This window comes from Felis catus, chromosome C1 (genome assembly GCF_018350175.1).
Source record: "Felis catus isolate Fca126 chromosome C1, F.catus_Fca126_mat1.0, whole genome shotgun sequence".
NCBI classification, from domain to species: Eukaryota; Metazoa; Chordata; class Mammalia; order Carnivora; family Felidae; genus Felis; species Felis catus.
Window position 1 is genome coordinate 59,259,005 of NC_058375.1, and position 14,422 is coordinate 59,273,426.

At 38.5% G+C, this 14,422-nt stretch overlaps 1 protein-coding gene across 4 annotated transcripts in view; it reads right to left on the reverse strand.

Annotated features, from left to right (window-relative positions):
- NEGR1 (neuronal growth regulator 1) overlaps window positions 1-14,422 on the reverse strand; it is an 851,322-nt gene that overhangs the window by 155,664 nt on the left and 681,236 nt on the right. The window contains exon 7 of one of the 4 annotated variants that reach the window (XM_019837231.3): window positions 10,058-10,194. The exons of the other annotated variants lie outside the window; for them this stretch is intronic. Within the exon in view, the coding sequence (XP_019692790.1) occupies window positions 10,094-10,194 (101 nt within the window). The 3' untranslated portion in view covers window positions 10,058-10,093. Of the gene's footprint in view, window positions 1-10,057; window positions 10,195-14,422 lie in introns of those variants that run through there. 4 annotated transcript variants of the gene reach the window in all.

Sequence of the window (14,422 nt, forward strand, 5' to 3'; positions counted from 1 at the left end):
ACACTAAACCTGCAAATGATTTTCAAGGAAGAAAAAACAATAGAATTCAAGAAGCTAATGTGTGTTGCCTGCATTTGCCACTTTCAGGGTCATGAATTCAGTTTAGTGCTAGCTGGACTACAGAGATGGGAAGGAATACACCTTTTCTAAAGGAGGACCTCTTGCACCCTACAATTAAAATTGATGGAGAGTTCGGTAACTTATATCTTCCTATACGAAAAGAGTCAATTGCTTCTGTCTCCAATTAAAGCACTAAAGAACTAGCTATAACTTCAAAAGCATCAACTTCAACATGAAACAAGATGGTCAGGGAAAGTTTGTGAGCTTCAGGGCACAGGCAGTTGTAAGAGGGTTGCCTTTCCAACCAAGCCCACCATTTTTGATCTCCTTAATGTAGCTGCTGTTTGAGAGAGAACAATGATGATAGTAACACTTTTTCTACCAAAAATATTTTCCTAAGGTTGCTAACAAATCAAGTCAATTAGACTGGAAGCCTAGTAAGTTTTTGAGCAAATTAGTTTGTCAAAGTAAACCACAAACCTGGTCTAATATTGTAGTTAACTCTTTTTTTTTTTTTTTTTTTTTTTTTTTTTTTTTTTTTTGCCTCAGAAGGCTGATTTTATTTTATTTTATTTTTTTTTATATGAAATTTATTGACAAATTAGTTTCCATACAACACCCAGTGCTCATCCCAAAAGGTGCCCTCCTCATTACCCATCACCCACCCTCTCCTCCCTCCCACCCCCCATCAACCCTCAGTTTGTTCTCAGTTTTTAAGAGTCTCTTATGCTTTGGCTCTCTCCCACTCTAACCTGTTTTTTTTTTTTTCCTTCCCCTCCCCCATGGGTTCCTGTTAATTTCTCAGGGTCCACATAAGAGTGAAACCATATGGTATCTGTCTTTCTCTGTATGGCTTATTTCACTTAGCATCACACTCTCCAGTTCCATCCACGTTGCTACAAAAGGCCATATTTCATTTTTTCTCATTGCCACGTAATATTCCATTGTGTATATAAACCACAATTTCTTTATCCATTCATCAACTGATGGACATTTAGGCTCTTTCCATAATTTGGCTATTGTTGAGAGTGCTGCTATGAACATTGGGGTACAAGTGGCCCTATGCATCAGTACTCCTGTATCCCTTGGATAAATTCCTAGCAGTGCTATTGCTGGGTCATAGGGTAGGTCTATTTTTAATTTTCTGAGGAACCTCCACACTGCTTTCCAGAGCGGCTGCACCAATTTGCATTCCCACCAACAGTGCAAGAGGGTTCCCGTTTCTCCACATCCTCTCCAGCATCTAGAGTCTCCTGATTTGTTCATTTTGGCCACTCTGACTGGCGTGAGGTGATACCTGAGTGTGGTTTTGATTTGTATTTCCCTGATAAGGAGCGACGCTGAACATCTTTTCATGTGCCTGTTGGCCATCCGGATGTCTTCTTTAGAGAAGTGTCTATTCATGTTTTCTGCCCATTTCTTCACTGGGTTATTTGTTTTTCGGGTGTGGAGTTTGGTGAGCTCTTTATAGATTTTGGATACTAGCCCTTTGTCCGATATGTCATTTGCAAATATCTTTTCCCATTCCGTTGGTTGCCTTTTGGTTTTGTTGGTTGTTTCCTTTGCTGTGCAGAAGCTTTTTATCTTCATAAGGTCCCAGTAATTCACTTTTGCTTTTAATTCCCTTGCCTTTGGGGATGTGTCGAGTAAGAGATTGCTACGGCTGAGGTCAGAGAGGTCTTTTCCTGCTTTCTCCTCTAAGGTTTTGATGGTTTCCTGTCTCACATTTAGGTCCTTTATCCATTTGGAGTTTATTTTTGTGAATGGTGTGAGAAAGTGGTCTAGTTTCAACCTTCTACATGTTGCTGTCCAGTTCTCCCAGCACCATTTGTTAAGGAGGCTGTCTTTTTTCCATTGGATGTTCTTTCCTGCTTTGTCAAAGATGAGTTGGCCATACGTTTGTGGGTCTAGTTCTGGGGTTTCTATTCTATTCCATTGGTCTATGTGTCTGTTTCTGTGCCAGTACCATGCTGTCTTGATGATGACAGCTTTGTAGTAGAGGCTAAAGTCTGGGATTGTGATGCCTCCTGCTTTGGTCTTCTTCTTCAAAATTCCTTTGGCTATTCGGGGCCTTTTGTGGTTCCATATGAATTTTAGGATTGCTTGTTCTAGTTTCGAGAAGAATGCTGGTGCAATTTTTATTGGGATTGCATTGAATGTGTAGATAGCTTTGGGTAGTATTGACATTTTGACAATATTTATTTTTCCAATCCATGAGCAGGGAATGTCTTTCCATTTCTTTAAATCTTCTTCAATTTCCTTCATAAGCTTTCTATAGTTTTCAGCATACAGATCCTTTACATCTTTGGTTAGATTTATTCCTAGGTATTTTATGCTTCTTGGTGCAATTGTGAATGGGATCAGTTTCTTTATTTGTCTTTCTGTTGCTTCATTGTTAGTGTATAAGAATGCAACTGATTTCTGTACATTGATTTTGTATCCTGCAACTTTGCTGAATTCATGTATCAGTTCTAGTAGACTTTTGGTGGAGTCTATCGGATTTTCCATGTATAATATCATGTCATCTGCAAAAAGCGAAAGCTTGACTTCGTCTTTGCCAATTTTGATGCCTTTGATTTCCTTTTGTTGTCTGATTGCTGATGCTAGAACTTCCAGCACTATGTTAAACAGCAGCGGTGAGAGTGGGCATCCTTGTCGTGTTCCTGATCTCAGGGAAAAAGCTCTCAGTTTTTCCCCGTTGAGGATGATGTTAGCTGTGGGCTTTTCATAAATGGCTTTTATGATCTTTAAGTATGTTCCTTCTATCCCGACTTTCTCAAGGGTTTTTATTAAGAAAGGGTGCTGGATTTTGTCAAAGGCCTTTTCTGCATCGATTGACAGGATCATATGGTTCTTCTCTTTTTTTTTGTTGATGTGATGTATCACGTTGATTGATTTGCGGATGTTGAACCAGCCCTGCATCCCAGGAATGAATCCCACTTGATCATGGTGAATAATTATTTTTATATGCCGTTGAATTCGATTTGCTAGTATCTTATTGAGAATTTTTGCATCCGTATTCATCAGGGATATTGGCCTGTAGTTCTCTTTTTTGACTGGGTCTCTGTCTGGTTTAGGAATCAAAGTAATACTGGCTTCATAGAATGAGTCTGGAAGTTTTCCTTCCCTTTCTATTTCTTGGAATAGCTTGAGAAGGATAGGTATTATCTCTGCTTTAAACGTCTGGTAGAACTCCCCTGGGAAGCCATCTGGTCCTGGACTCTTATTTGTTGGGAGATTTTTGATAACCGATTCAATTTCTTCGCTGGTTATGGGTCTGTTCAAGCTTTCTATTTCCTCCTGATTGAGTTTTGGAAGAGTGTGGGTGTTCAGGAATTTGTCCATTTCTTCCAGGTTGTCCAATTTGTTGGCATATAATTTTTCATAGTATTCCCTGATAATTGTTTGTATCTCTGAGGGATTGGTTGTAATAATTCCATTTTCATTCATGATTTTATCTATTTGGGTCATTTCCCTTTTCTTTTTGAGAAGCCTGGCTAGAGGTTTGTCAATTTTGTTTATTTTTTCAAAAAACCAACTCTTGGTTTCGTTGATCTGCTCTACAGTTTTTTTAGATTCTATATTGTTTATTTCTGCTCTGATCTTTATTATTTCTCTTCTTCTGCTGGGTTTAGGCTGCCTTTGCTGTTCTGCTTCTAGTTCCTTTAGGTGTGCTGTTAGATTTTGTATTTGGGATTTTTCTTGTTTCTTGAGATAGGCCTGGATTGCAATGTATTTTCCTCTCAGGACTGCCTTCGCTGCGTCCCAAAGTGTTTGGATTGTTGTATTTTCATTTTCGTTTGTTTCCATATATTTTTTAATTTCTTCTCTAATTGCCTGGTTGACCCACTCATTCGTTAGTAGGGTGTTCTTTAACCTCCATGCCTTTGGAGGTTTTCCAGACTTTTTCCTGTGGTTGATTTCAAGCTTCATAGCATTGTGGTCTGAAAGTATGCATGGTATAATTTCAATTCTTGTAAACTTATGAAGGGCTGTTTTGTGACCCAGTATATGATCTATCTTGGAGAATGTTCCATGTGCACTCGAGAAGAAAGTATATTCTGTTGCTTTGGGATGCAGCGTTCTAAATATATCTGTCAAGTCCATCTGATCCAATGTCTCATTCAGGGCCCTTGTTTCTTTATTGACCGTGTGTCTAGATGATCTGTCCATTTCTGTGAGTGGGGTGTTAAAGTCCCCTGCAATTACCACATTCTTATCAATAAGGTTGCTTATGTTTATGAGTAATTGTTTTATATATTTGGGGGCTCCGGTATTCGGCGCATAGACATTTATAATTGTTAGCTCTTCCTGATGGATAGACCCTGTAACTATTATATAATGTCCTTCTTCATCTCTTGTTACGGCCTTTAATTTAAAGTCTAGTTTGTCTGATATAAGTATGGCTACTCCAGCTTTCTTTTGGCTTCCAGTCGCATGATAAATAGTTCTCCATCCCCTCACTCTCAATCTAAAGGTGTCCTCAGGTCTAAAATGAGTCTCTTGTAGACAGCAAATAGATGGGTCTTGTTTTTTTATCCATTCTGATACCCTATGTCTTTTGGTTGGTGCATTTAATCCATTTACATTCAGTGTGATTATAGAAAGATACAGGTTGAGAGTCATTGTGATGTCTGTATGTTTTATGCTTGTAGTGATGTCTCTGGGACTTTGTCTCCTCACAGGGTCCCCCTTAGGATCTCTTGTAGGGCTGGTTTAGTGGTGACAAATTCCTTCAGTTTTTGTTTGTTTGGGAAAACCTTTATCTCTCCTTCTATTCTAAATGACAGACTTGCTGGGTAAAGGATTCTCGGCTGCATATTTTTTCTGTCTAGCACCCTGAAAATCTCGTGCCAATTCTTTCTGGCCTGCCAAGTTTCAAAAGAGAGATCAGTCACGAGTCTTATAGGTCTCCCTTTATATGTGAGGGCATGTTTACCCCTTGCTGCTTTCAGAATTTTCTCTTTATCCTTGTATTTTGCCAGTTTCACTATGATATGTCGTGCAGAATATCGATTCAAGTTACGTCTGAAGGGAGTTCTCTGTGCCTCTTGGATTTCAATGCCTTTTTCCTTCCCCAGTTCAGGGAAGTTCTCAGCTATGATTTCTTCAAGTACCCCTTCAGCACCTTTCCCTCTCTCTTCCTCCTCTGGGATACCAATTATGCGTATATTATTTCTTTTTAGTGTATCACTTAGTTCTCTAATTTTCCCCTCATACTCCTGGATTTTTTTATCTCTCTTTTTCTCAGCTTCCTCTTTTTCCATAACTTTATCCTCTAGTTCACCTATTCTCTCCTCTGCCTCTTCAAGCCGAGCTGTGGTGGTTTCCATTTTGTTATGCATTTCGTTTAAAGCGTTTTTCAGCTCCTCGTGACTGTTCCTTAGTCCCTTGATCTCTGTAGCAAGAGATTCTCTGCTGTCCTGTATACTGTTTTCAAGCCCAGCGATTAATTTTATGACTATTATTCTAAATTCACTTTCTGTGATATTATTTAAATCCTTTTTGATCAGCTCATTAGCTGTTGTTATTTCCTGGAGATTCTTCTGAGGGGAATTCTTCCGCTTGGTCATTTTGGATAGTCCCTGGCGTGGTGAGGACCTGCAGGGCCCTTCCCCTGTGTTGTGGTGTATAACTGGAGTTGGTGGGCGGGGCCGCAGTCAGACCTGATGTCTGCCCCCAGCCCACCGCTGGGGCCACAGTCAGACTGGTGTGTACCTTCTCTTCCCCTCTCCTAGGGGCGGGATTCACTGTGGGGTGGTGTGGCCCGTCTGGGCTACTTGCACACTGCCGGGCTTATGATGCTGGGGATCTGGTGTATTAGCTGGGGTGGGTAGGCAAGGTGCACGGGGGCAGGAGGGGCAGGCTTAGATCGCTTCTCCTTAGGTGATCCTCTTCAGGAGGGGCCCTGTGGCAGCGGGAGGGAGTCAGATCCGCTGCCGGAGGTTTGGCTCCACAGAAGCACAGAGTTGGGTGTTTGCGCGGAGCGAGCAAGTTCCCTGGCAGGAACTGGTTCTCTTTGGGATTTTGGCTGGGGGATGGGCGGGGGAGATGGCGCTGGCGAGCGCCTTTGTTCCCCACCAAGCTGAGCTCTGTCGTCAGGGGGCTCAGCAGCTCTCCCTCCCTTTGTCCTCCAGCCTTCCCGCTTTCCAAGCAGAGCTGTTAACTTATGACCTCCCAGACGCTAAGTCGCGCTTGTTGTGGGAACACAGTCCTTCAGGCCCCTCCGCTTTTGCCAGCCAGACTCGGGGGCTCTGCTTGGCCGGCGAGCCGCCCCTCCGCCCCGGCTCCCTCCCGCCAGTCCGTGGAGCGCGCACCGCCTCGCCGCCCTTCCTACCCTCTTCCGTGGGCCTCTCGTCTGCGTTTGGCTCCAGCGACTCCGTTCTGCTAATCCTCTGACGATTTTCTGGGTTATTTAGGCAGGTGTAGGTGGAATCTAAGTGATCAGCAGGACGCGCGGTGAGCCCAGCGTCCTCCTAAGCCGCCATCTTGCCGCTTCCTCCTGTAGTTAACTCTTAAAGAGAGTTCTGTGTCCTCAGTCTGCATCAGTACAAAGTGGGCCACACAGGCTGTTCAGGCCCCAATGCTTTCTTCAGATAAGAGTCATGGAGCTTAATATCCAAGAGATTCCAAGAGGAAAAAGACAAGGACCACTGAGGAGAATGGACTTCCAGATCATAGAATGAGTAGCTGTCCAGTGATCCACCTAAGGAACATTAATACTGGCAGAAAAGGGAAACTTGGTTCTTCAAACTGGTGGGAGCTGATCCTTTCTGTGGATACGTGGCTACTGTGGGTTTCCCTTTTCCCCGTTTTTATAATGCGAATGCCATTACAGTGTTTTGGTTTGTATTCTACCATAGTATATCAGGCTTATATGTGGTAAAAGACATTTGTTTCAATCCCAAGTTTAGTTGACTACAATGTGTCACATTCAGGCTGACAGAGAAGAGTGTGCAACACCCAGAGATCTTGTCTCAGATACAGCATCTGATAGCACATGATGATCTACTTTTGAAAGGAATGGGTATGTTGTATATATAGGAAGAAGGGCATGCTTGGATATATGAGTCACAGACAGATTGTAGTAAAGATTACTTACTAGTCATCTGTCAATATCCATCATATCCCTTTCTTATAATAAAAAGATACAGTTTGGGCAGATAATTCAGCTGTCACTAATAAATAGTATTTTGCTAAGTGAAGTAAACCAGGAAGAAAGAAAAAAAATGGCATGATCTCACTTATATGTGGAATTTAGAAAGTCAAATACATACAAGCAAGAGTCGAACAATGGTCATCAGGGGCAGGGAGGTGAGGGAACCAGGGAAGAGATGTTGATCAAAGGATATAAAGTTACAATTATATAAGATTAATGTCTTGAGATCTAAGGTATAGCATAATGACTGTACTTAATAATAATGTGTTAAATACAGGAAATTTGGTATGAGACTAGAGAGCAGATATCAGTTATCTATCATCACATATATAAAAAGTGGTAATTATATGGTAATAAGATATGGTAATTGCCTTGACTGTAATAATCATTTCACTATATATATATATATATATATATATATGTGTGTGTGTATATATAAATATATAAATATATATATATATAAATATATAAATATATAAATATATATATAAATATATAAATATATATACAGTGATATATACATACACATATCAAATGTACACCATAAATATGTACAATATTTAATTTAAAAACAATAAAAACACTGCTTTACAAAAAAGTGTTTGTAGTGTGTACAGATTTGGGGAAGTATTTGTAAAAGAAAAGTGTGAGATCTCTTTCCCTCTATTCTTCTTCCCATAGCCTGAAGTACCAATATTATGGTTTGAACTGGATGGGATACTTGGGACCATAAAGTAACTTGGGAATGGATGGGACAAAGTGCACCAAAATCATGCAAGGAGGCTATGTCCTTAATATTATTATGCCATTTTAGCCCTGGACTATCTATTGCAGACTTCCATGTGAGAGCGAAGTAAGTCTATTTTGCGTTTTGTCACTTGCAACTGTTCCTAATCCTAACACAGATGCTTTAGAATTTATCTAGAAAGTAATTCACAGATCTTAAAATTTGTGTCGATTCCTTACAAGTCTCACAGGATTTTAATATTAATGAATAAGAATTGATAAATTATTTTTGGAGGGGCACCTGAGTGGCTCAGTCAGTTAAGCCTGCGACTTCGGCTTGGGCCATGATCTCATGGCTCATGAGTCTGAGCCCTATGTTGGGCTCTGTGTTGACACCTTGGAGGCTGAAGCCTGCTTAATATTCTGTGTCCCCCCCTCTCTCTCTGTGCCCCTCCCCCACCAGTGCTCTCTGTCTGTCTCTCTCTTTCTATAAAATAAATAACCTTTGGGGCGCCTGGGTGGCACAGTCGGTTAAGCGTCCGACTTCAGCCAGGTCACGATCTCACGGTCCGTGAGTTCGAGCCCCGCGTCAGGCACTGGGCTGATGGCTCAGAGCCTGGAGCCTGTTTCCGATTCTGTGTCTCCCTCTCTCTCTTCCCCTCCCCCGTTCATGCTCTGTCTCTCTCTGTCCCAAAAATAAATAAACGTTGAAAAAAAATTTAAAAAAAATAACCTTAAAAAAATTAAAAATAAATAAATAATTTTTGGAATACTGACCTTCCAGGGGAAGATCTCCCAGCAATTTGGTTTGATAGAATTTTAATGGGAAAGTAGAATATAGATAAAATAATTCACTTTTGGGTCTAAACATTTGTTTTAGATATTTTTTCAAAGGTCATATTAAATAACAAATGTTAGAATGTTACGGTTTTACAAGAGTACCTATGAAGAAGCCTACAACCTGGCAGCGGCTACTAACACACTATCAACAACGTTGAGGGAACAACCAAAAGCTGCTATGAAGTGACAAATATAAACAAGTACTTAACCGACTATGCATCTGATGGTTTTTTAGAAGGGATAGGTTATAAACCATACACATGATGATGGTCACGAAGAAATGAAATCAGTATTAGGTGATTTTTAATTCAGCCTTACACACACACACACACACACACACACACACACACTCATGCATAGTTAAAAGAATCATTTCCAATCACTATAATAGATTCCACATTTTTTCTGTTTTCTATGTATGTGGTAATCGTCACCATTTCCAGTCTGAAATTGTCCTCCGTGCAAACTTGTCACTTTGCCGCACTTTCCTCTATAAACAGTGACAATAACAACAGCAACAGAACATAGCATTTTTCAAAGCTGTTAAAAGTTAGGCCTATCTCCCACTGAATTCTGCTATTGTAAATCACAAAGGATAATAATGTTGTCTTTGTATTTGAAGATAATGATTCTGAATCACCATCAGCAGAATACTTGCTTGGAGTAATTTTTTTCCAGTACCTTGATACTCACTTTTTCTGAACTCCTGAAGCCATAATTATCTTATCTAGATAGAGCACTGCATTACATTTTGCCTCGCCTCATTCTCTAATCAAGCCTAGATACTAAGTCTGATCTCATACCAGCCACACTGAACAGTGGTTGCTCAGAGGTTGTTTTCTCCTCATACTTCTCTTTCTTCACAACCTTCACCCTCTAGCCATTAGTAGAGTGTGGTATACAGAGGCATTTATATTGACTTTCTGGTTAATAGTGGGGCTGGATTTGTGCTCAACCACCTCAGCTCCTATCATAACCAACTGAAAGATGGGACTGTAGACATAGGTTATTAAAAACTAAAGCAAAACACACCAAAACACATAGAAAAACAAAGGCAAATTCTCCTAGAGAGCTCAACTTACCTTCCTTGGTCTGGGACTGGAGAAGGTATGTATTATGCTGGATATTTCATTGCATACAATAGACAGTAACTAAATTGGCAAAACGATCTCTATGTGTTATTTTCCAGGACATGGAAATAATTTTTAATGTTTAGCTATCAACTGTTATTGTGACATTACTAATCAGGTGTTTTTTAAATCAGGAGACAATGTGTTATAAATCTATATAAGAAAGTTCTCTATGGGTTCATTCAGGGGCAAGAGTATTTAACTTTATTACAGTAGTCAGAGATGAAAGATTTTGCTCCAATGTATCTTTGGAGAGCTTCTTGCAACATCCAGTATAATCTGAAGGAAAAAGAGATTACACCAAACAATTATAGTATTTATTGGTGAATAAACTAACAGTGTCCTAGCTGTTAGGGAAGACAACATTAGAAAAAGATTAAACATCTCACTAAATAGTTCCGTACTAGTTATTGTACTATTTGATCAGCAAAAAAGATCAAGAGAGTGAAGTAACTGTTCTTCCTTTACATGAACGTTGGCCCATGTATATATGATTTTCTAGAAATATATGAGGAAGTGGTAATTATATATGTCTGAGAACTGCCAAAAGTGGCATAGAAATTAATGCTCAGACCCAAAGTAGTCTATGTTTGTAACTGGGGTTGTGTCACGTGCACGATGAGACTTCTTAAGAACTAAAGTACCACAATATTTTGGTGAAAAACTAGTGTAAAGCAGGAATGAGGCATAGCGATAGAGCCAATTTTAAGAGGGAAATGTTTTGTGTTGCAGAAAATGTAAACAAGAAATGCTACCTGTATTTGTGGGCACTTGGGTATGAATGAGCTTAGCACAGAGACAGGAAAAAAGTCTCACTTGTGTCAGGGGTCATTATATGGATTTGGAGATACTGTATCAAATCATTCCTACTTCACAGTAAAGTTTAGGAAATTGTAGATATAATGAGGGGGATTGGAGTTATATAAGAGGGAAAGGAAAGACAACTAATGGATGAATACCTACCATGTACCAAGTGCATATCTTATTTAATATGTAAGATCCTTCCACTTCCATGTGAGCAAAGTAAAATTAACTCCATTTCACATGAGTAAATTGAAGATAAGACAGTTTATGCAATTTGCCTAGAATCTTGTAGCATATATACTGGGAAGCCAAGTTCTCCTTTATATTCACTCAGGTAAATAGAGGCATGGTGAAACTGGCTCGTATCAGGTCATAAGAGCCAATTGTTAAACCTGAAGGAATGTTGTTAGCAGTCTGCCAAACATTGCCTTTGTTAAAATTAAGTTACATAAGCTTACCATTATATATATTAAAAACAAATGGCATTACTTCTCAAAACTCATTTTACAAAATTATTTTACTAAATTTCTATTATTATCTATGATCTTCAGGTTTTTTATATTATAATTGCACCGTGGAAATGTTATATTATGGTGTGATACTGTATATCCTCTCCCGACTCTGCATTCAGTAACATCATTTGATAGCTTGAAATCTGCATAATGGGGATATTTACACAATGGAAATTGGCAAATCCTCTAAATTAGGGGTTGAGCTTTTGTTACTGTTGTTGACTGTCTACACTTAAGAAAACGATGGCAAACATGTTAATGGAAATTAAATTTAAAGTATATTGTATGTATCCATTACACTGTAATGAGCACAAAAAATTGAGAGAATTTTCTTTCAGGATCGAAAACCGTTACCTGTTTCAGCAAAGCGGTTACTTTCATCTTATTCATTATCACAAATAAAAATAGCAACACATATTCATGTTAGAATAATATTCATAGTTGGGATACAACTCCATTTGTCAAATCATGATTGAATTGCAACCATAGTTGGCTATGGATACATGATTTTGGCAAAAATTAATGAAATAATTCTTTGAGAGGGAATTGGCTGTATGGAGTTTACAATAAAGTGTATTGTACATTTTATTATTTACAAGTATAAAAATTTTGTGATACACGTTCTTTGTTTCAGTTACATTTCTACCAATGTACCACTGAATATATAGAGGTGAAGCCATAAAATTTTTGTTAAGTGAGACTGAATAGAAATATGGGAAGTTTTTGCAAGGTGTAAAATTCATTCTATGTTGTAATTATAAACATGTAAAATAAATACATAAAGATAGGAAGGCTTATGTGAAAATAAAAGGAGTTTTGTGAGGAGGATAGATGATGTACAATTAATTCACAGCACAAAGGGGTAAATATGAAAAATAAAAATGCATAACAAAAGCCTGCTATGCCCTAGAAGAGTAGTTTTAATATTCTTTTGCGCCAATATTATAAAATATTTTGAAAAGGATGGGTGGGAGGTGTTGTCACAGAACATAATTCTACAGACCCCCTGTAGAAGTTTCTTTTGTTTACATCACAGTAAAACATGATTTTTTTTTTAACTGCCAAATCTAAAACTCTGCCATACATGTCTCCGACCTTTCCCTTTAACAGTAGAATATTATGCTGCCTGATTTTTCATCACTAATTCTCATTTTCTCTAAATTTTAGTACACATATGTTAAGATTTGAACTCATCTTTCCAGTCAGAAGCGATTCTTTGAGAGAAGAAGCACTTTTCTCAAATCAAAACAAATGTAAAAACCAAACAAACAAAACATGCTTTGGGCAGCCAATTTTGCGACTATTTTTAAAAAGTAAGCCTGCTTTTTCCCAGGAACCTGTGAGAAAATCTTCTTGCAAATTTCAGGCACAACCAGGTTGCTTCCCAAATTGGCCATTTGCACTCCAGGGCTAGAGATGAAAGTGCCCAGAATTGCTGAGTAATTCAATTGCGGCCAGAATCGATGCAAGCACAGACGCCACTCTGGTCAAAGGTTGGCCCTTAGGCTGCAACTTAAGTCAATTTTGGGTAAGCCAAGTTTGATTACATTTTCGGTGATGAAGCTTTCAAAAGCAATGCTGAGCTGCCTATTCTGAGGCTGTCTGGTTCTATCCCGAATCTATACTCCCGGTTAGAGAAGCATCTATGTATCTGTTTTGGTTATGATTAAGTCCTGCTGGAGTTGAGGAAAAATGAGAGAAAGAAAAAAATTAAAAAAAAAAAGAGGGCATGATCCAGAAAACATGTGAATCTATCACTAATACTATGTGAGCAATAATGTATTTTATCTTTTACAAAGCGTAGTAACAAGAACAAGAGGGAGAAAGAATCAGGGAACATGCTAACAAAGAAAAAAAGTAACAGACAGAAGTTTATTATGATGGTGATGTGTGGCAGTCTAAGAATATTTTGGCATGTGAGACCTATTCTTTCAGGTGATGCTGGCAGGAGGGATGTTGAGGAAATACAGGTGGTTCTGAAGTATGAAGCAAAATGGGTGTAGGAAAGGATGTCAAATATGGACTCCAACAGCCGCATGCTAGCTTGAGAGAAATAAACACTTTCAATTTATCTTTTTCCAGCAGTCAAGACTGCAGAGCCGTTGTGCATCCATAGCTTATGCAAGTCTCCCTAAAATGTGTTTGCTTAGTTAAATCGTTTGATTATAGATATTACATGCAAGTAAGCACATTATTGTAACATAAACTATAGTGCTCCCAAGAAATTATAATTTTTTGGAGAAAATATGAATTTTCCTACAGGTATGGCCACTAATTTTTGAAACATGGACTAGAAGCCTGCCAGTTTTAGAAAAATATGTTGCTAAATATTGTCTTAGGAAGTGTTTTACAAAACTTGCAATTCCTTCTAGGTGGACTGAGAATGACTCTAATGGTTCTTTGACAAGAATTATGATCTGCCTCACTAATTAGGCTGCTTCACATATGCACTAATTGGATTGATTTAAAAAATCAAAGAAAGGAAACTGAAGAGCATGCAACTATCTAATACCACATTTTAGAGCTGGGTTACTCAAGTTCTTTCTTTGCTTCAAAATAGTTGAAAGAGAAAGCTTGTTAAAAAAAAGAGAGATAAAATTGGAAAGATCCAAATTACTAAAAATTTCTGGCCATGCCATAGGTGAAATAACATTTCCATGAAAGCACGTCTTGTTAATTTATTCATATCTTACTTAAGTACATACTGAGCAGGTATCTAATATGTGTCTCTGGAGAGAAATCTCAATTAAATTATATTTATAAGTAAAGAAATCCATTCTATACTGAATAGATGCATTCAATGAGGACATACCATTTCTACTCTCTTCCCCAGCAGTTTTATGGCTACTAAAACAGAATTTACAGCGCTTTAGAGAAAGTTGGCCCATTAAAATATCATTGCTTTCACAATTAATCCTTCCTCTTTTTTCTTTTATTTGGAATATCAAAACAGAAAAAAACACCCTATTTCATTCTACTTTTTCTTTTGGTGATATGCTCTATTAATTATGCCTCACATTGCCTGAGGAGAAATGGGAATTTTAATAATAATGGCACTCAGCACTTCATAATAATCATTTTCTTCACTTATATCTCTGAATCTTATATGGGAGACCACAGTTGAATTTTTCAGAAAAAGAAATTACAGCACCAAAGTGGAGGTGGGACAGTAGCTCAGACTGCTAGCTTAT